General features: G+C 41.6%; 1 protein-coding gene across 1 annotated transcript in view; it reads right to left on the bottom strand.

The window, feature by feature from the left end:
• Positions 1-20,760, bottom strand: part of rock2a (rho-associated, coiled-coil containing protein kinase 2a) — a 40,228-nt gene that overhangs the window by 3,442 nt on the left and 16,026 nt on the right. Inside the window, exons 2-31 of the mRNA XM_069723900.1 lie at positions 19,166-19,247; positions 18,947-19,047; positions 17,902-18,039; positions 17,416-17,676; positions 15,956-16,100; positions 15,638-15,776; positions 15,125-15,216; positions 13,832-13,991; positions 13,653-13,707; positions 12,276-12,364; positions 12,138-12,186; positions 11,575-11,710; positions 10,661-10,752; positions 10,026-10,272; positions 8,242-8,348; positions 6,773-6,932; positions 6,363-6,523; positions 5,236-5,420; positions 5,081-5,150; positions 4,528-4,631; positions 4,132-4,318; positions 3,741-3,834; positions 3,556-3,650; positions 3,218-3,409; positions 2,924-3,092; positions 2,552-2,622; positions 2,370-2,458; positions 2,149-2,227; positions 1,753-2,020; positions 524-737 (exon numbers count right to left, since the gene is read on the bottom strand). Coding sequence (XP_069580001.1) covers positions 524-737; positions 1,753-2,020; positions 2,149-2,227; positions 2,370-2,458; positions 2,552-2,622; positions 2,924-3,092; positions 3,218-3,409; positions 3,556-3,650; positions 3,741-3,834; positions 4,132-4,318; positions 4,528-4,631; positions 5,081-5,150; positions 5,236-5,420; positions 6,363-6,523; positions 6,773-6,932; positions 8,242-8,348; positions 10,026-10,272; positions 10,661-10,752; positions 11,575-11,710; positions 12,138-12,186; positions 12,276-12,364; positions 13,653-13,707; positions 13,832-13,991; positions 15,125-15,216; positions 15,638-15,776; positions 15,956-16,100; positions 17,416-17,676; positions 17,902-18,039; positions 18,947-19,047; positions 19,166-19,247 — 4,031 coding nt within the window. The remainder of the gene's footprint in view (positions 1-523; positions 738-1,752; positions 2,021-2,148; positions 2,228-2,369; positions 2,459-2,551; positions 2,623-2,923; positions 3,093-3,217; positions 3,410-3,555; positions 3,651-3,740; positions 3,835-4,131; positions 4,319-4,527; positions 4,632-5,080; positions 5,151-5,235; positions 5,421-6,362; positions 6,524-6,772; positions 6,933-8,241; positions 8,349-10,025; positions 10,273-10,660; positions 10,753-11,574; positions 11,711-12,137; positions 12,187-12,275; positions 12,365-13,652; positions 13,708-13,831; positions 13,992-15,124; positions 15,217-15,637; positions 15,777-15,955; positions 16,101-17,415; positions 17,677-17,901; positions 18,040-18,946; positions 19,048-19,165; positions 19,248-20,760) is intronic.

The following is a 20,760-nucleotide window of genomic DNA, read 5'->3' as shown; positions in this document are numbered from 1 at the left end:
GAGATTGGTTTTCATGGCCATGTGACGACTACTGAACACACACACACACACTAGTATCCGTAAAATAAAGTCTCCTCCTTTAAAGTGCAGGACTGTTCTGACCAGAAGGGAAAATTAAAAACAGTCAATCATCTTCTGCAATAATCCCAACATATATGAAGACTGAAGCTCCGCAGATAATCACTCTCCAAATAAAAACAGGTAATAATCACTTAAAAAACAGCTCGTCTGGATAAATAATATCCAACGTGTGCAGAAATGTCTTATAGCTTTGGTTGCTTTGGGTAACTCTTGGTGCACGATGGAGGAGACGAGTATTTTCAGGCCCAAAGTAAAAAAAAAAAAAAAAATACAAGTCTAGTACTTCGATACTTGCCCTTTGAATCTGCTTTTTATCGTGTATTAAAACCCACAGCCTACTCTTCCTCCTGTATGTCCTTCTAATGTGTCTCAATAACATGTAGAATGTATTCGTGTGTTGCTGAAGTATAACGGCTCTTTAGTTTGGTGCGTCCTCTGCTACCTGCTCTTGCTGGTGGGCAGCTGTCGGCTGGGCCTCCTCATGGACTGGCTGGGCTGAACCTTCATGGAGGCGCGCGGCGAGGAGCGCGCAAAGTGCTCCGGCGGCGGCGGCTTCTTCGGGATCTTCTTCACCAGCCGGCTCACCCACTTCTGCTGCTCCTCCTGGGACACGGCCAGCACCAGCAGGTTCTTGGCGGTGGACACGTCGTAGTTCACTGGTGGGAGAAGACGGGTCAAATCTTCAGCATCGACACTTTTATTTTCATTAGAAATGTCTGTTGTAAACCTGAAAAAGCTGCACTGAGGCTGCACCTGTCCTCAGTGGCTGGTCCTTCCAGGATTTAGCATTTTTGGGGAGTTTAAAAAATGCCTGATGGTGCGGCAGATTTGATTAAAAAACAACAACAACATTTTTTGCAGTTTTTAAGTGAAGGAATTAGAAAAAAAATCACAAGTGGAGCATTTTTTTTTTTTTTTAATAATATATCTTTTTAAGCACTACCTAACAATATGTAATCACTTCTTTTGATAATAATCATGCTGCACATCGCAGACATATTTTATTTATAATCTTTTATTGAACTTAGAAAACCATGTGACTCAAAGTAACCAAAAAAGTCATAATAGTGACGTAGCTTTACAAAATGGAGTCTGTGACTAATATAGAAACAACGACTACATGTGCTGTCAAAATAAGAGCTTTAAATGGTGTTTAAGTTATGTTAAGTCAACACATAGGCCAAAGTGGAGTCTCTTACAACTTGACGCGTATAAAACTAATTAAACATATAGTAATATTTAATCACTTCCTTTGAAAATAAGCATTTAATTAGATCATTTTATTGTGAAGACCACATTTCCACAAACTCTGTCACTTCCAGGTTTTCTGCTCATTCCTGTTTGTGAGTTTGTTTTGGTGCTGAGAGGAGAAGAGGAGATCCCTGCTGGTTGTAAATGATTATTTGTGTTAATAGTGAGTTTTGTTCTTAAAGACTACTTTATTGCGTAATATTTTCAGCACAGCTGTCTTTTTTTTGGGGGGGGGGGTGGGGGGGGGGGAGAATTGCGAGAATAAAAAAAAAAAAAAAAAAATGACAAGCTCCCGCAGATATTACAGAGATTGCTTGAATTTGTGTCAATTATTCGCACTTTCCTGGAGGGCCTGAGTGACCTGCACTTCTCAGTTCACAGATCAGTCCGTTGATAAAACCCTGGACTGGAGCGTCCTACCTTTGCAGGGGGCGATGATCTCCTCCTTCTTGTCCATGTGGTCCTTGTGGCACTTGATGTGGCAGCGCCGGCACTCCAGAGCCGGCGGCGGCTTGAACATGTTCCACAGCGGCTTGGTGCACGCCTCGCAGTTGGTGGGGAAGTGGTAGAGCGTGGGGATGAACTCGTGGCCTTTGTGGCAAATGTAGCTGGACTTCTCTCCGATGGCCAGCGACTCCACAGGGAACTCGGGCTCCTTTTTGCTTTCGCCTTCGTTGGCATAAAGAATCTGGGGAGGAGGACAGAGAAGGAGGGTTTTCAACTAAATTTAAGCTGTTTTCATCTTTTTTTTTCAAGAACTATCTATATCACCCAGAAGTTCAATAATAAAACGAATAAAGCAATGCGGGTGCAGACCTGGAATATCCTGGGAATCTCTTTGGCGTCGGCGCGGTACACGTCGGTTTGAGTGACAGGCCTCACGTGGAAGAGTTTGCTGTGTGATGGAAACAAGTATTGTGATGCTTCTTTATCAAAGTGTTTGAAACGATGCAACTCAATCCAACAGAAAATGTCTCTACAAGAAATGATCTGATGGGTGTCCTCTCAGCGGAGGTGCGTTCAGGTGTCACACTCACTCGATGTCGAGCACCATGTAAGGGATGGACTGCTCTTTGTCCTGCTCGCTCTTATAGAAGAGAATCTTCTTGCTGCTTACGACAACATACTACAGCAACAGGAGAGACATGATAAAGACTCACGTTAATCAGCGAGACTCCGTTTCACATGATTGAAGCAGCTTCAGGGGTTTTATTCATACCTTCTTCTCCCAGCCAAACTTCTTGGTGTTGTTTCTGACGGGAAGAGACAGCCAACCCTCGAGCCTCGTTTCTGAGAGAGAGTTAGGAACATGAACTATTACAAATAAAAGCAAACAGATAATCTTATCCTGAAATAGTGGTTATTCAAAACAACAAACAAAAGCAAAATAAATAGTTGCTTGACTTTCACATCCCAGGAGTGAACTGGATATCGTATTTACAAGCGTTTGATACGAACTGAAAGAAGTGTATAAATCCATTATGTTTAGATTTGTTTGAAGCAAAAGTGTATAAACTACGCTGAAATGAAATGCGTGTCCTGTCAGAACTACTGAAAAACGCTGCTGTATTTACAGTTGCCGAGCGTTTACCTGTGTACGCATCATCGGCATCAAACTCCGGCCCGCTGCTGACGCTGGTCGAGTCCATTGACTGAACACTGAGCGACTGCAGGAGGTTCCTCAGCTGCTCGATGTCACTGTCCTTACTGTCCAGAGCCATCTGCAGCTCAACACGCATCAGGCTCTCATCCGCCAGTTGCTGCGCGTTAAAAACAAGAGAAGAAGCAACGTACAGTTAAAGATATCGGAGCAGAGTATCTTCTCTCAGCCGGGGAAACCACGAGACTGAAGAAACTAATCGAAATGTGGGTGATTCTCACTTACTGCCTGCATTTCATTGATCTCTCTCTGGTATTTGATGATGCTGCTGTTGAGCTTTTCCTTCTCCGACCTCAGCTCCAGCTGCAGCTTCCTGTTCTCTTTCTCCTTTCGCCGCATGTCCGTGTCGTTACCACGGCGACTGCCTCCGCCACGCACTTCCTTCCTGTTCATGATCTCCGCCAGCTTATTGACGGCCTGTGAAAGGAGGCGAGCACCACGGGGTCAGGTCTTTTCAGAGTAAAAGAAGACTTGGGAAAATAGTCGAATTTATCACATGAATGGTGCCATTAGGTTCAGTGGTCATTGGTCACGTTGTGCGTTATGTTTTTAAAAGCACCGACCTGAGTCTTCAGCGTCCTCTCTGACTGCAGCTGCTTCTCAAACATCTGTCTCATCTGGCTTATCTGCTGCTCACAGTCCTTCGACTTGTCTGATTCTGAAGAAAAAAGACACACAAATATAAAATGATGACTCTGATGACAATATTAAATGATTACACATTACACCTTTAAACACTGTTAATTACCTTCCACTGCTTCCTTCAGTTTGTTGTTCAGCTCTTCCTTCTCATTGGCCAGGTTGGCGACGTCACTGGTCAGAGTCCTGTTAGCCTCCTCCAGCTGCACGAAACAGGAAAAATACTGTCATGTTCACTGTTATGGGTCATAGTGAGCACTGTCGAAGCTGTCTGAAGCAGCAACCTAAACTCATATCAGTCTTTTTTCTTTTCTTTTTTTTACTTAGGACCTTTATTTGCATGAGATGTGCATCATATTGTATTACGACAGCAATGAGGAAAATGACCCTCTTTATCTAAAGGTGATGAACAGTTGAGTTACTTACCAACACATCAGAAACAGCTGTTGAAGTGCCGATAATACAAAAACATGTTGGAGACGGGCACTGCTGCAACTCACCGAGCTGATGGTGATGTCCTTCTCAACGAGCTCTTGACGATGGCGGGCCATCATCTCCTTCAGCTCCAGCTCCTTCATTATCTTCTCCTTCTCCAGGTCTGAGTACTGCTCCTCAGCGATGGAGCGCGCCAGCTGCTCCGAGTCAGCCTTCGTCAGCGTGATCTCCAGTTGAGCGGCCAAAGAGTCCCTGGAACAAATTCAAAACATAAATCCAACACTGAAACGTCCATAAATCCAAAATGAACAAACGTGTTATTCAGAGATGAATAAATTGACTTTTTCAGATCTTTCATTTGTCTTGGTTTTGTTTAAGTTTCAAAAAACAGCCAGTAAAGTCTCGAAGTTTAAAGTGAATATATCTATTTTATTCAATATTTTCAAACAGCGAGACCCCACCTCTCCTCCTGCAGCTCCTGCAGCGACTGCTGCACGTCTTTGTAGAGTTTGTTCCTCTCCTCACATTCCTCCTTCAGTTCACGAACCTGCGTCTTGTACAGAGTCTGGAAACCAGTGAGCAGGTCAAGTACAGCTCACAGCTGACACACTTCTCTGTGCCTCTACACACCTCATGAATCCTGCAGTCTCTACTGGGGAGACCAGACGATTCCAAAAGTTTCTTCAAAGCAAGAACTACTTGTCTTGAGTAATAATGGACATGAACAGTGTGTGCGGATAAATGAAACTCTGATCATGGAAAACATTCAATTAGGTTTCATTATTCACGAGATTATTATTATTGTTATTATTATTATTATTACTACCATGTACTATGTGCTATTTATATGATCATAAAAACACATTCACTAATTTGGTGGTCATTGAACAGTGAACTCTTCATGCATTAGCAACTGAAATAATGATTTTATGTTACAGCCAACCAACTAAAAGCTACAGAACTACAATGTGTTGTCATTTTAAATGCTCATTTGTAATCACAGAGCAGACTCACAGAGAAATACTGCTCAGCCTCGAGCTGGTCTTGTAATTCCTTCATTTGTCCGTCTGTGTCCTGCCTTTCTCTGTAGACAATAACAAAATTCAGTTTCTCATCATCTGCCAAAACACGAAGTCTTGACAACTACAAAAGAGTGAAACCAAACGGACTTGCGCAGCTCTTGGTTCTGCTTCTCCAAGCTGCGTTTGATGTCCAGCAGGTGATTGGTTTCCTGCTTCAGCTGCTTCTCCGAGGTTCTCAGGGCACTGAGCTGCTGGTTCTGGGCCTTCAGGTCGTTCTGGGTCAGGTTACGCTTCTGGGTCTCCTGCTCGATCTTCAGCGTCAAGTTCTTCACCTGAACGAGTGGATCAAATATAAAAGGTGGAACATTTGAGGGGTGGTTTGTACACATGATTTAATATGCACACTTATTTCCTCAATTGGAACAGTTTTTTTTTTTTTTTTTTTTTTTAAATCTGCATTGTTTCATATATAAAAATGTATTTTATATCACTGTATTAATGAGCTCTCCCATCATTTCCTCAGTTGAATTTGCTTTTCTTAATGTTTTCCTGTTTTTATAAGTTGGAACAGAATAAAAGTTCAACTCAGACTTCACACATTGTGATGAAGGACAGAAAATCGGTTTAATTAGTATTTGTTGTTCCCGTTACCTTCAATTCTGTGTGCGTGAAAGTTACCAGCAGGTGAACGTGGAATTTATTGTGGTTCATCTGTTTACTATTGTCCAACATGTGGCCGCTCGTTTGGTGTTATAGTTTTATTTACTGCCTTTATTTTTGTGTGTTTCAGCTGTTCATGTTATTGAGAAAGCAGTGATTTGTGTATATATAATATTATTATTATTACTATTATGTGACTATTAAATTGCTGGTTTCACTTGTAGTCACAATCATTTACTGCTATAATGTCACGTGTATTTCATGTCTCAGATTGGTTAAATCTTCAATCGTTGGGGAAGCGTTGTTACACTGCACGTGCGGACCAGGTGAAAACAGAACTGTTCGTACTCTGTAAATATGATTCGAATTTTGTTTTTGTTCCAGAAGCACACGCAAACCTATAAATAAAGACAACCTGCAAACATTTCAGAAGTGCGTTCTGATCTACGTTCCCACGGATGCCATAAATGAATGTAAACCAGCAAAATTACATTCCATGTATTCACCATGACACACAGCGCTACAGGAGCAGCTGCAGGATTTGTGTCTGTAGGTGGCACTTAATATCTAAACACACACTTCACTGCTGTCCCGTGTGGAATATAAACACTCACTTCCTCGGTGAGGCGGTCCTTGTGTCTGCGCAGCTCGTCGAGCTTCTGTAAAGCCTGTTTATAGTCACAGTCCATCATGCTGCTGTGCTTCTCCAGCTCCAGTATTCGGTTCTCCAGCCGTAGTTTGGCCGCTCGTTCCTCCGCCAGCTTCTGCTCCAGCTCTGGAAATCAATTATTCAATTAGAGAAACATATATTTTCCACATGTTGTTATTTTCGCCCATCGTTTTTTTTGAAGCTCATATTAATAAATGTACAATGTTTATGACGAGGCAAAAGCTCAGTTTTCCACCGGCCTCCAATTATTTCACAAAGTTCAAATCTTGCATGAACGGCTTCTTCCTGGTACAAACTGCAGGGAATAGACTGTGAGAGAACAACTTCCTGGAAACAAAAGGTCAGCGCCCTCACCTTTCATGGACTCTGACTTGGCACCCTCGATGGTTACTTTGATCTTGCTCTTGTCTGCCAGCAGCGCCCTGGTAGCCTTATGAGAGCTCTCCTCCTGCTCCAGCTCCTGCTGCAGCACCTTCAGCTTGTAGGTTAAATCGATCTCCTTGTTGCTCTTCTCCTGCACGGAGACAGAACAAGCAAAAAAAATTAATATATCTCTATTAATAACATTGCGGCGAAAGCACTGCACTCTTTGCATTTCGTGAAAAACACGAACTGCAGCAGAACGGAACTCGCATCGTTTATCATTTGCATAAGAGCGACAGCGAGCTGATTCAAGTGTTGAACAGTTTCAGTACTCCTGGTAATCATCTGCATTATGCAGCGTTTCCCAGTTAAATTATATCAGTGGGTTTCGACTTCTAACTTGTAACTCTGATCTTAGGGGAACCTTATTTCACTCATTTCAAACTTCTATGTTATTGGGCACACACCTGATTGAGATGCGTGTGCTACAGCAACGTACCCTGCCTTCCAACATCCACACTACCGTACTATTAAATATGCCAGAAAAAGATTTCCTGTCTCCCACTACATAGTATGTTAAACATAGCATGTCAGAAGTACCAGGATGTCCTACTACATCCCGTCATATTTTGAAGACTGCAGACCATCATGCTACTCTGGCTGTTGTGACCCACAATGCTTTGCGCGGCGGAGTGAACCGCCGAGACAGTTGGTGGCGTTAATGCTCCGCCCACAAAAGGAAGAAGGAGGAAAGAAAGAGACGGTAAAAGGAAACGTACTCGTTCCAAATCACAACCTTTTTCTTTTTACTTCATATGTCCTGATCGCGACGGATATGACCAAGAGGGTCAAAGTTCAAGGCGCATTTTTGTGATAAAAGTAGTATGTCTCAGTTGTATACATGCTACATGCATACAGCGTAGTTTGCAAGGCCAGCTGCAGTACGTACTAAAAGTAAAAAAGAAATAGTCAGTGTGTGTATTCAGCCTCCTCGCTGGCATCTACTGCTCACCTGCATGTGAGGGCAGCCGTAATGTTGCAAAGTCATCTGTAATCTAAAGAAGAGGCTTTCAAGTCTCTCTTCTCTAATTTTGTAGATGGTTTATCTGCCTCTCTGTTGTGATTCTCCAACTGTTGCAAACAGCAGCATGAAGACAAGACAGCACCAGCTGCTTTAATAAAAGAATCCACTGATGCCAAACAACCTGAGTGGTCTGGACTTTTGAAGTTTATGTAACAGTCCACCTAAACAAATAAAAGTACTATTTGTGTGACGTTAAATCCAGAGGCACATGATAAACTGTCTGATATCATTTCGATGCCATTCAAACTCACAATAAAAGCCAGATAAACTTAATACCAAAAAGTGATATATTTAAAATCCAATAAAAGATGAATATGGTAAGTAAGGTTTAATCAAAAATAATGTTTCATTTTGTTTTCATATTTTTCTGATTTACCTTCTCCAGATCGGTGAGTTTCTCCTGCAGCTGTCTCTTCTCCGTCTCGCCTTTGGACAGAGTCTGTCTCTGCTGACGAGCCTCCTCCTCCAGGCCAGAAATACGTCCTGCAAGATGAAGCCAGCAGAGTCCTCAGAGGAGAAAACTTCACAAGCGTGTTGTCTATAAAACCTTCAAACTAACTATAAGACAACACATAATTCTAGTAAGCAGACGTGGGATCCGTCGTGGTCCGTCTATTGTCTGTTACGTCCATCTCTTCATCGTATGTATTACAGCACAACTTGACATCTACCAAGTGTGAGTGTGTTTTTTCTTTCTTGTAGCGATGACATGTGATACAAAGGGTTTATTTATTATCTAAATATTTGAGGAATTCATTATTTTTCTTCAACATCCTGGTTCACAGATTCACTAAATGCAACACACAAGTCGCTGCATCCAAAGACCTGCAAATGCAGTTTAATCACGGCATATTCACAATAATTACGACCTCACCTTAATGAACACGATCAGATAATAGGTTTTACGTGACAGTTTAAGGAGCCCGAGAACCACTTTAATCAGATTATGGTTGAGTTATTAGCCTTCATGTAAACATACATGTACAGTCACACACAAGTGTGCGTGGAGCTGACGACTACAACCAGTCTGCTACTGTAACACTGACAAATACACTTAACTTCACCTCTTTCTCTCTCACACACACACAAGTAGTGAATGTGATATTTTCTGAATGAACTAGAATGGTTTTCCAGCACAAACTTCTTATTCAGGCCTCAAAGCCTCTGCTGCTCTGAGTTTGGCTGAACCTTTACTCTTGCCCATCCAGCTGCCCTCAGAAAACCTACAAACCATGCAAACTGCAAATCAGGCAGAAAATGACTTGAGGCGACAGCACTACTCGTCTTTTATCAAAAGCACGTAATAGAAATTTCCGCCTCATAAAAATACATATTAGAAACTCCTGAAAAACAGCATTTCATACACAGGAGTACCTTGAATTTTGAATTGATTTCCAAGCTGCAGCAACCTTCAACTTTAGAGCCATTTAACTCTTCAAAATGTTCATAAAGACTGCAGAAATAAATATTTATTCAAAGATGGAGCTCGGCCGCGACCAGATTAACACAATGAAGTGGTCTGAATTATACCTGCACCACTGTCTTCCCAACTTAATGTACACACACACACACACACACACACACACACACACACACACACACACACACACACACACACACACACACACACACAAACAAACAGGGCAATAAAGGAGAGGAAAAATTTAATGAGCTCCCGGATTCTTAGTTTCCCCTCCTTTATTTTTTTGTTTAACATTTCGATTCTTATTTTTTAATCCTTTTCTACGTTGTATTTTTGTTCTACTTATATTATATAGTATATTTATATTCATCACTATATTGTGCTGCACTTGTTTTTGCTTTATTGTTTTATGTGTTTATTATTTCTGGATGGGTCGGAGGGGCACATGTGTAAGAACTTGGCTTGTGGACTGAGAAATAAAATCACTCACTCAATAATAAAGACAAAATTTCACTATAAATGAATATAAATACACTGGTCCATACAAACTAAAATATAAAACGTCATCTCACCTTGAAACCAGATAAGTAATATTTAGTTGTAAATTTATGCCCCTTTTCAGCAATTCCCAACTTTAATAATCACTATTAAAACATATGAATGGCCATTGTTTGCAGCCTCTACAGGCCTGTTTAAGAATCTTTTTGTGTGAAATGCATGGCGAGCGTTTCACCCACCCATCAGGTCGCTGATGGTCTCCGAGCCCTGGCTGTGCTCCCTCCTCTCCGTCTCCAGCGCCGCCTGCAGGCTGATGCACTCCTTCTCCAGACTCAGCTTGCTGCGTTCCAGCAGGCAGCATTTGTCCTGCAGCTCGCGTGCGTTGGCCTCCAGCTGCTGCAGCTGCTTGCTGCTGTCCGTCTGCGTTTTACGGAGCCTCGTCGCCGCCTCGGACTCGGCCCGCAACAACGTGTTGGCTTCTTCCAGCTGTCGGAACAATAATTACCCTTTAAGAAGCCTCCGCGTGAATGTGAATATGGGCGAGAGCAACAAGCTGACTTGATGTTCAGCCACATTTTAGTCTGACTGGATGAAGTCATCACTTTGACTCATTTTCTCTCTCCACTATTCTATTTAATGCAGTTAAAGTATGTTCTGATATCCCCAAAAATAAGCATATGCACCATACGCACTTCTTTAGTGACACAAATGTATGAAATGTGTGATTTCTTCGATAATATTCCTCTTTTTACAAATAAATCAATATATTTATAATACTATTCTAAATTTGTATATTTGTAGGAAAATAATTAAACAAACTTGTTAATTTATTTCAAAGAGCTCATCTTCAAAAAAACAACAGCAGGTAACTGACCTGTTTCTGCAGGTGGATGTTCTTCTCATTTGAAATGTGTGAATTTTGGTTTCTTCTCTTCATATCATCCAGCTGATCTCGAAGGCCGTTGACTGAACAAGGCAGAAGAACACGGAGCAATGCATTATGGACTGTTTCAATAAAAGGACGTCTCAATGTCAAGTTGAAATACTTGCACCAAGTCATTTATGTAAACTGTAGGACAAAAACAAGAGATGAGAAGTTTAAAATCTTTTTTTTAAATACAAAACTCTTTCTATTTAGTTTTAATCAGTGAAGAATTTGGGAGTAAGGGAAGACCACTTACATCCAGTAGTACAATATTATCATGCACATTAGACATTACTGACAAGTCATTTGTAATGCAAAGCAGACAGTAGCCTTATTTAACTGTTTGCCACCGGTCCCTTTGACCAGGCGATGGCAGTATAATCCACACTTTCTCAGTCAGTCAACTTGCATCCAAATTCATTTACTATCAAAAGCACAAACAAAAAAGTTTTGAAATTTACCCGAGAAGCTGTCAAACCGCAGGTGATCTTTAATTAAGTGATTTAGAAAATAAATACTCAACGGCACCTAAAAGAAACTCTCCACTGCATGTGTTGACTTCATAGCTTGAGCATCAAATTAGCTGCTAATTATTAAGGAATCTTTTTTATAGTGCCACTCTCTCAATAAATAAAATTTGCATTTTATTATGCAGCAGGACAATGTATTTATTGCGTCACATTAGCACATGACATCCGCTTCTTTTATAATATTTTTTTGATTATTGCCATTTGACTTGGTCTCATATTGGAAACCAGTGAATTGCAAATGACTTGAAAACACTTACAAAGCATTTAACTGAAATATTTTAATCGTACGTGCAGAATCTACTGTGTGTTTCATTACAATATGTCTGGCGTCACCTTCGTTCTCCAGACAGCGCTTCCTGTCGGCCTCGCTCTCTGCCTTGCGGTGGCTCTCCAGGCTCTTGTGCTGCAGCAGCGCCTTCTCCCTCTCCAACTGCCTTAGACTCGACTCCAGGTTCTTCCTGCTGCTCGTCTAAAAATCAATCACGCCAGACACTTTGTTCAACATTTCCTACAGGGCTACTTTCACGCTGCTCTGAATCCATAACTCACTTTATGAGAAATGGTTCCTGAGAATCCAATGGGGGCTTAACACAAATCCAATTCCAATAGATATATTAATGTGGCTGTTAGGATTCAGCGAGCACTCCAGCCGAACCCCGGTGGAAACGACGCGCTGCCGTTCAACCGGAACATGGTCAAGTGTGATATAAGAGTCATTATTCTGCCTCAAAAAGTCCACAGAAGGAGAGGAAGATAGAACTCATAAAATCCCAGCAAGGACGACGGTCACAGCACCAGCAAATATTAAAAGTAGGAGAGAACAAAGAGTATTCATGTAATTTCCAACAGTTCAAAGGTGTCTGTAGATGTGTTTGTTTCCGAGTGATGAAACTCACCTCTTCCTCAAGTTCTTTGGAGATTTTATCCAGACGACTGGTGGTGGCTCTGCAGTGACACAAACAAAAATCTGTCAAAGTTTGACCAGGAAGATGTAATATTATCATTTATATTTAATGTCGTCACACATCCCGTACCTGTATTTGTGGTCCAGCTCGTCTTTGACTTGCTTATCATTATTAATCTGCACCTCTAGGTGGCGGAGTTTCTTCTGCAGCGCTGCTGACTGTGAAGAGAGAAACAAAAAACATCAACTCATCACACGTCTCCCAGGTCACATAAAGATCAAAAACTTGTCTTCATTGTCTCCTCACTTGAATCTTAGTTGCTCCCATTGAAGTCGCAAAAAAGAAAAAAAAAAGAGAGTAGGATAGAAACAGAGAGGAGTTAAATAAACAAGTCTTTATAGAAGAACCAAGAGTGAGTCTGCAGGTGTTAAAGATGGTGTGCACTTTTGAGTTTCCATAGAAAATGTGATAATAAGGGTGCACAGCAGTGTAGTGAAATATTAGATTAAACACATTACCATGCACCGGTCCAATTATAAAAAAAAAAAAATCAAACAAAAGCACATAAAGCAGCAATGTTTTTGTTCATTACTTTTTTGCACCTGCATCATATTCAGTTTGAAAATTATGGAATAATTCAGGTAATGATGAGACTGCCTCAGAATTTGAGGAAATAATTTGTGTAATTACTTCTAACTGATGGTAAAATGTTTTTACTGCTGAAAGACAACAGACAGAAAAGATTGACAATGAAAAGAAAAATTAAATCTGCTCCTTGATCACAGCTGTTTTATGATTTATTAATGAGACCTACCACAGATAAGCACAGTTAATAATAATAATAATAATAATAATAATAATTCTCTGTAGGTTTGTCCCTACAGAACAACCTGCTTCACATTTGATCCTTTGCTTTAATGATTTCAATTCAACATAAAACTTAAATATGTTGAAATGTTTCTCAATATTAACAGTGAAATATAATATTGCTGTTTGAAGTATCTCCTACATATTGCCAAGTTTTGCTGAGCTGAATTAAAAAAAAGAAAAAGTAAAGTGAAATTCTAACAGTTGAAAAAATGAAGTGTATCAACATGTAATCAGGTCAAACTGAAAATAAAACCTGGGCCTTCGCCTTCCTCCTGCAGACTGTCGTTAATTGTGATGGGCGGCAGCCTTTTAGCACTGAAGTCAATGAGAATTCCCCAGATTAGCGTTCAGCTCAACCACTAACGCTGAAAGCTGCTTAAGTCTCTATGTGCAGCTAAGAACGCTGAAATTCTAACAAAGTACAAATAAATCATGGGATCAGTGAAAGAAATCCCATTCGGAGTCATTTCCATCGTAATCCTGAACATCTTACGGTCTGAAGCTGGACTGATCACAATGTCAACAAGCCTGCTCTGTGCGCTCGTGTAAACTGACGCCCGTCTTATTTATTTCCCGAGACGTTCGGGCCAACGCTGCACTTGATCGATGTGCACCTGGCAGCCATTGTGTACTCACCTCTCCTTTGGAGTTCTCATGGGTCACTGCGGAGTTGTTGCTTGCAGTTAGTAACCTAAAGGAAACGAACAAAGTCAACACAAGATCAAAACCGCAACCAAGAACAAATCTATAATCTAAATTATGCATGTGGCAGCATTCAGGTCCCGAAAATCATCAGAGACAGATGGAGGATTTACTGGTTTTCTTTGAAGTAGGTGAAGCCAACGAAGGGCAGCTGATTTCCTACAAAGGCCTTCGGTGTGGGGAAGGTTTCCACATCGCCCTTGTCATCTTCGATCTCGTCAAAGTTACTGGTGTCTATGTCACTGCTGAGCTCTGGGACCACAGGGGCAACGGCTGAGGAGAGGCAGACACAGAGAGGAAGAGAGGAACAGGGCAAGCGTGAGTTGCTGGAAAAAGGAAGTGCTGTGTAAACAAAACTAGCTTCAGTGTAATAAATTACTCGAACATGTTCTCTGATTCTGTTCTGAAAGGAATTCCTGCTTCAAGTTTTCGTGACCGGTTAGAAATATTTCTCATTACTCGCTTCACCGAAACTGTTCGAAAACACAAACTTTCCACCTCCACGAAGAAAACAATTCATCCAACAAAATGAAAAGCGAGGTGGAAGAAAAGGTGACTTAATCCTGGGATGATGCTATAAACCACAGTTACAAAATGATGAGGTCCCCTTTCGTTTGGGCACGTTAATTTATCCTCGCATGCTCACATTGCCTGAGTGTCCAGCGTAAGGTTTATTTTAAAAATGCTTTTGTTTAAATGGAGCAGCGCCAGCAGCTCATCTGTCAGACCTGAGGCATCCCTGTACCATACATCTCCTGCTGAGGTCATTGGACCAGCAGCTTTCAATGGTTCTTGGATCCGGACGGGTTCTCAGGGTCGATCAGGTCTTCTAAATGCTCCACTTATAGATCAGGTGATAAACTCCACTACTGGTGTTCAAATCTCTTTTGAAAACATAATTATTCTAGTTGTCGTTTCCAAAATTGGCCCAATTTTTGTTTTATTTTATTAGTTACTGATCATGTATACATTCAGTGTCTTAGCATTTTTGACTTTAATTTGTTATTTTGTTCTAAATGCTTTATTTGGTTTTTTTTTTAATGGCCTCATTTGTATTAGTTTTATAGGATTTATTTCAATTTGTCTGAAGTTGGGTTTAAAATGTTAAAAGAAGGGTTTAAATGTTCTCTACAGACAAACGAAGGCCGTAATGGCTTATGCTTGTTTTTCAATTTCTTTTTAAATCTAGATGAAGCAGAATGTAATAAAAACATTAATTTTGATAAAAGTCCGTAAATGTGCAAAAATGAGGCGTTTCTGGTGGTTGCGTTTGAGAGAGGAAACAGTTTATCTAAAGATCCACAGTTTACTCCAGACTGACTTCTGTTGAACTAGAAAAATAAACTCTGTTGAAAATGAATGTTGTAAACAAGAATAAATAGAAGAAAAAGGCTGTTGATACTAACTGTCTCTGATGGTGTCGAAGGTCCACTGGTCGTTTCTGAAGAAAGGATGACGCTTGATTTCCTCCACGCCGTTTCTTCCCAATCGCACCTCCCTCAAAATAAAAAGAGTCAATGAGTTGTAGAGCGAGGAATAAATCTAACCATTGTCCTCCGTTCAGGAACAGGAAAACATCATTTACATGACTCGACTAAGGCAATAAATTAAAACTTTCATTTTCTTTTGGCATGAAGAATAACACAAACCTTCCACGTTCATAAACACAAGTGTTCAATGGCTCCGACATGGTATGTAATATCTGAGTGTTGGAGCACTAAAACCCTTTGTAAACAGTCCCGCTGTGCTCCTTCTGCATCATCATCATGAAAAAACTAGATTAAACAGATTAAACATTATAAAATATAAGAGATGAGTCGTATGAATCTTCTGCTTTAACTCTCTGCAAGAAAATGAATCATTTTATTTCCCATAATGTCAAACTGTCCCTTTGAACTCCTCCATGTAGCTCTTCATACCTGTCAGTCAGGAAGGCACAGATGATGTTCTTGGCATCTTTGGAGATCTCCACGTCGTCGGGGAAGTTCAGGGAGTTCTTGTGGTCCATGATCTTGCTGTAGGTTCCCACCAGAGAGTCGGCGTAGAACGGCGTGTCACCTGGCAGCCAGAAAACAGGAGTGAAGTAAACTGCTTCACCGTATCTCTGCAGTGAGATTATTTCAACATGCTATTAGTGCAGAGGTGGGAACATCAGGCCACACACCGGAAACAAATGACCAGAAAGTTATCTCTCCATTACTGTTTTGTAAAAATGACTTTATGAAATGTTCACTGACCAACAAGCATTTCGAAGATGAAGACCCCGACGGACCACCAGTCGCACTCTCTCCCATAAAAACCATCTCCTCCCTGAGATTTCAGCACCTCAGGAGAGATGTAGTCTGGAGTCCCAACTGCTGTGTCACAGTGCACCATGCCGGTCTGCAACACAAACCCAGGATTCATGATGAGTCACAACCTTACAGGTGCACTTTGACCTGAGAGTGTCAAATCAGTCTTTGAGTCCCGTCTTCGGGAAACTGGCATAATTCATCCAAACGTAACAGTTTATGAGAACCTACACTTTCTCTCTGATTGATTAACCTTCCATGTGAGTGGAACTGACTGCCAGCATGGTCGAGTTAAACACTGCAACAGATTTGCTCTTAAATTAAAAAAGGGCTCCTACAACATTTAAGAAAAATCGAATTCCAAACTCTTACTTTTGCCCAAATTTTGTGTTTCTGCTTTTCACGCATGTTAAATCTGATAAGCTCTGACAAGCTGGTTGCTGACAAGTCACACTCAGTATTTCAGTCATTGCAGTGTGATTCACTGACTGAAGGGTCGATCAAAAAGTTCCATGACCTCCTGTTGTGCACGAACGGAGCAGAAGGAAGCCATAACTTCTGTAAGTCACATCACTTGATCAACATCAGCACGTGTTTCACATGTTTTTGGAGCCACTTGGATGTGAGCATCTTGCCATGTCACCATGTACTTGATCAGAGAGTGCACATCAAATTATGTATCAAAATCGGGGAGATCAGCAACGGAGACCCAAGAGGTGCTTCGAGGAGCTGACGGCTGACGGACGCAATGAGCCGGCTGAAGTGCTTTAAGGGGCAAATCAAAGAAGGTGGGTCGGGTCGGGAGCAGAACCAGCAGCATGCAGGTGGTTCTCTTAGACATTTGCAGGGTTGTGCATCATGAATTCGTCCCCGAATTCTACTCTGGTGTTCTGAGGCGGTGGAGGGAAAATATATTCGGCACAAACGACCTGACTTGTGGCGCGAAGGCAACGGGGTTTCTCCAACATTGGAACGCGTCCACTCCACGTTTACTGGACAAGGGGTCTACTTCGAAGGGGACCGCTGGCCAAACTTAAACCTGGTACCATTTTTGGTTGTCGTGGGCGCAGTCTCCGAACTTTTTGAGCCGACCTTCAATTAAGCTGTGATTTACAACAGTGTGTACAAGATGCTGATCACAGTTCAACAGTTCTGCCTTTGCATGCAACTTTTCCCTTGTAATACAAAACAAATGTGTTTTCGCTGTGCACCTTGTTTTCATGTACCACAGAACCATTTTGTTGGCATCCAAACATACTCAGAGGTTCCTTAAATAAACAGATGCATGTCTGGTTTGGGTTTCCTCGCATCTGTAACTTGGTAGCTCGGACGGTGAAGTTTGAAAGAAATAAGATAAGCACGACATGCGGCTGCACTGAGGTTTCCGCTGACATGCTTCAACTCACAGCGTCCATCTTCATGCACGTGCCGAAGTCGGCCAGCTTCAGGTGTCCGAGTCTGTCCAGCAGCATGTTGTCGGGCTTGACGTCCCGGTGGATGAAGCCCATGGAGTGAATGGCGTCGAGGGCCATCACCACCTCCGCCGTGTAGAACTTGGCCCACTTCTCTGGCACGTCGTAGGTGCTGGTGAGGTTGACCAGGTCGCCGCCCGGCATGTACTCCATCACCATGTAGAGGTAGTGCTCATCTTGGAAGGCACAGCACAACTAAACACACAAATAGTGATGTTTTTAGTACCATGCAGGTTGGCTTTAAAATGGACGTATCTGCAGAACTATCATATTTCCCACTCGTTTATATAATCAAATAACAAATCAAAAAGATCAACACTTAACCAACATTTTATCTGTATTAATTCAATGAAAAATCTTGGAGAATATAACAATCAATGCACCAGAAATCCAATTATCTGCTGATCTTAAATGTCGTACCTGCACAACCCAGGGACTGTTGGAAAAAGCCATGATGTCCCTCTCCTCCCAGAAGAATGCAGAGTCTGAGCGCTTGATCATCTCAAACTTGCTCAGCAGCTTCATGGCGTAGACCTTCTGCGAGGCTTTATGTCTGACCTGAACGATGGCGGGAACCAGTTACTCAAAGTTAAAGAAGGAATAGCAATATGGAGATTCTCCAGAGTTTCTGTGAGATGTATTTTGACATAAAGTATATAAATTACAATCATAACAAAGATGCAGTGCACCGCTTCATCTTTTACAACGTTTTCCCCCTTTGGACCGCAGACATCCTTGTGGTTCCTAAAGTTTCCCCTCAGCTGTGAAAGCAGCTCCCTGTTTGGGTTCAGAAGGCGGACACCTTCTCTAATTTTAAGATGAGGCTTCAAACTTCCCTTTTTGATCAAACTTACAGTTAATGCAGGCTCAGATGACCCTAAACCCTCTCTTCGTTATGCTGTTATAGGCCTGACCTGCTGGGGGACCTCCCATGATGCACTGCGCTGCTCTCCTTCTACTCTACTCTGTCTTTCATTCTCCATTGCATTAATAAACCACAATTGTCCCACGCTAACTTTGTGTCTTATGTCTCCTTGTCTCTTTCTGCAGGGATCTCCGGCCCTGTAAGCTGCATGTTTCTGATCGACGGTCGCAGGCCTCATCAACCTGCCCAGTGTTTATTGTTTGTTGCATCTCTATGCTGTTCTTTTCTCACTCTGCTCTCCCATCAATCCAACCGGTCGAGGTAGATGGACGTCCACCTCTGGGCCTGGTTCTGTCCGTTTAAAAGGCAGTTTTTTCCTTCACACGGTCAACAAGTGCTTGTTTAATGGGGAATTGTTGGGTTTCTCTCTATAATACTGTAAAGTGTTGACCTTCCAATATAAAGTGTCCTGAGATGGCTGGTATGGTTCGGGCCTATATGAATAAAACTGAATTCAATTGACAGTAAACACAGTCATTATATTTCTCCACAGAACCCCTGATACCCCAAATAATAAAGCATTGACTGTTCAATACGCACCAGTTGGACTTCACCAAACGCCCCTCGGCCGATGACTTTAACCCTGTCGAAGTCTTCAGACTTCATCTGGAAGTCTCGAGCCTGCGATATGACTTTCTCATCTGAAGCAGAAGCGTATTAAAAGTACAGAAGAACGAAGTGAGCATTTAATAGTTTAGCTTTGCGAAAGTAAACATCCTCGATATCGTTATATCACTCACACAAAAAAAAACTACTCACATCTGTTCAAGAAGGTTTCTATGTTTTTGTTTTTGCGTAGTGCAGGGTAGTCCAAGTCCAAGACCAGAGCATTTAGGGAGTCCTACAAACAGAGAACAATCCTCCATCAGCTTTAATCATTGAATATGAAAAGAGAAAAACCTCCCAAACAGTTACGTGTCCAAGTTATCTGCTTCTCATTAAAACCATTAATGATACAGAGAATCTCCACGATCCTAAAATATCGTAAAGGGAGGCCAAAATTGTTTTAATTACAGATCATAGCATCGTTACGGCAGTAAATATCAAACAGACTTGTTTTGAAGCAATGCTGTGCCAAATTTGTGTTTATTTATTTTTATTGTGTGACAAATGTTCAGCGTCATATCGTTTATTTTTTTGTGTTGCAAATCACTCTTTATGGAAATACTCTGTGTTCTTCCACACGGTTCAGACGCAGGCAGGAAATTTGCATGAAGGCAACACAAACAAACATGGAGGAGCGTGAATGGGACACAGAACGAAGTAATTAAAAAGGAGGAGCTGGTACCTGGAACATGGGCTACTTCTTCCACTTGCACATAGTTTGGGTACAGAAAGTCTGACGTGAACCCGAAAACGTGTACTTTACTGCACATTATACTGCCGATGAACATCTTTAACCACCGACGAAGAGATTCTACGGGCGAGAGCCACAAAAGTACAGTTGAGTGACCAAAACAAACCCGACCGACTGAAACGCAGCATGAGGCTTTCGTCCGCGGCCCACCGTACGGAAAAGAATCCCAAAAGTGGAAGGAGATAACAGCTGACGTTAAAACTTACATCTGCAAAGACACAAAGTTTTAAATATAAAAGGAGAAATCAAATTGGATGTGAGTAGGTTGTTTTATTTGGAGTAGTTAGAGTAGTTCACATCAGTGTTAGCACCGTCATCACCCATCGGTTTGTGATCTGGCATTTTGAAGCCTCGAGCCAGAAGTGACCATATTTGGGCGAGCTGAGGAGGAGCAAGCTTGACCAAAGGTATGTCAATCAAACAGAGCCCCTCCCCCAGAAAAAAAACAACTTTTTGAGGCTTAATATCGAATTAATGACAGGATTATTTTTTTAGATGCACTGCCAGAAAAATAAGAAGAAGGATACTGATTTGACACGTGAAAAAAAAAATGTATGGGCTTTGTATTTCATGACATAGACATCCATTTTTATACACAGTCTGTGCATCAGGAGGGTTAACAAACTAACAACATTTTGACCCTCCATCTTCTCCCCTCTGAGTGACAGCGTTTTTAAAAACCTGCTGACTCACCAGCTTCTGCAGCCACTGAGCTGTTACAAAGCAAACGAAGCGATAACACATTCCCCAAGTGGAGGAGTCAAGTCACTGTGTCGCAATTAAAACATGACAACTAATCCTGACCAAACAAGGAGGCGCTTCTCTTTTCATCAACTTTCATTCGCACACAAGAAAGCAATTGTGAAATAGTGTGAACACTCACAGCTCAAGTTTATTGGAAATTCACATAACTTGTTATTTAGCAAATTATATGAATGAGATTTGAATCATTCAGCCTGATGTTGCCCTTCCTATTTGAAAAGAGTATTCACACCCA

This window comes from Brachyistius frenatus, unplaced genomic scaffold (genome assembly GCF_029030835.1).
Source record: "Brachyistius frenatus isolate BFR_SWC_R1_liver_20210118 unplaced genomic scaffold, ASM2903083v1 Contig_350, whole genome shotgun sequence".
Taxonomy (NCBI): domain Eukaryota; kingdom Metazoa; phylum Chordata; class Actinopteri; family Embiotocidae; genus Brachyistius; species Brachyistius frenatus.
This window is presented reverse-complemented; position numbering and strand designations above follow the sequence as displayed.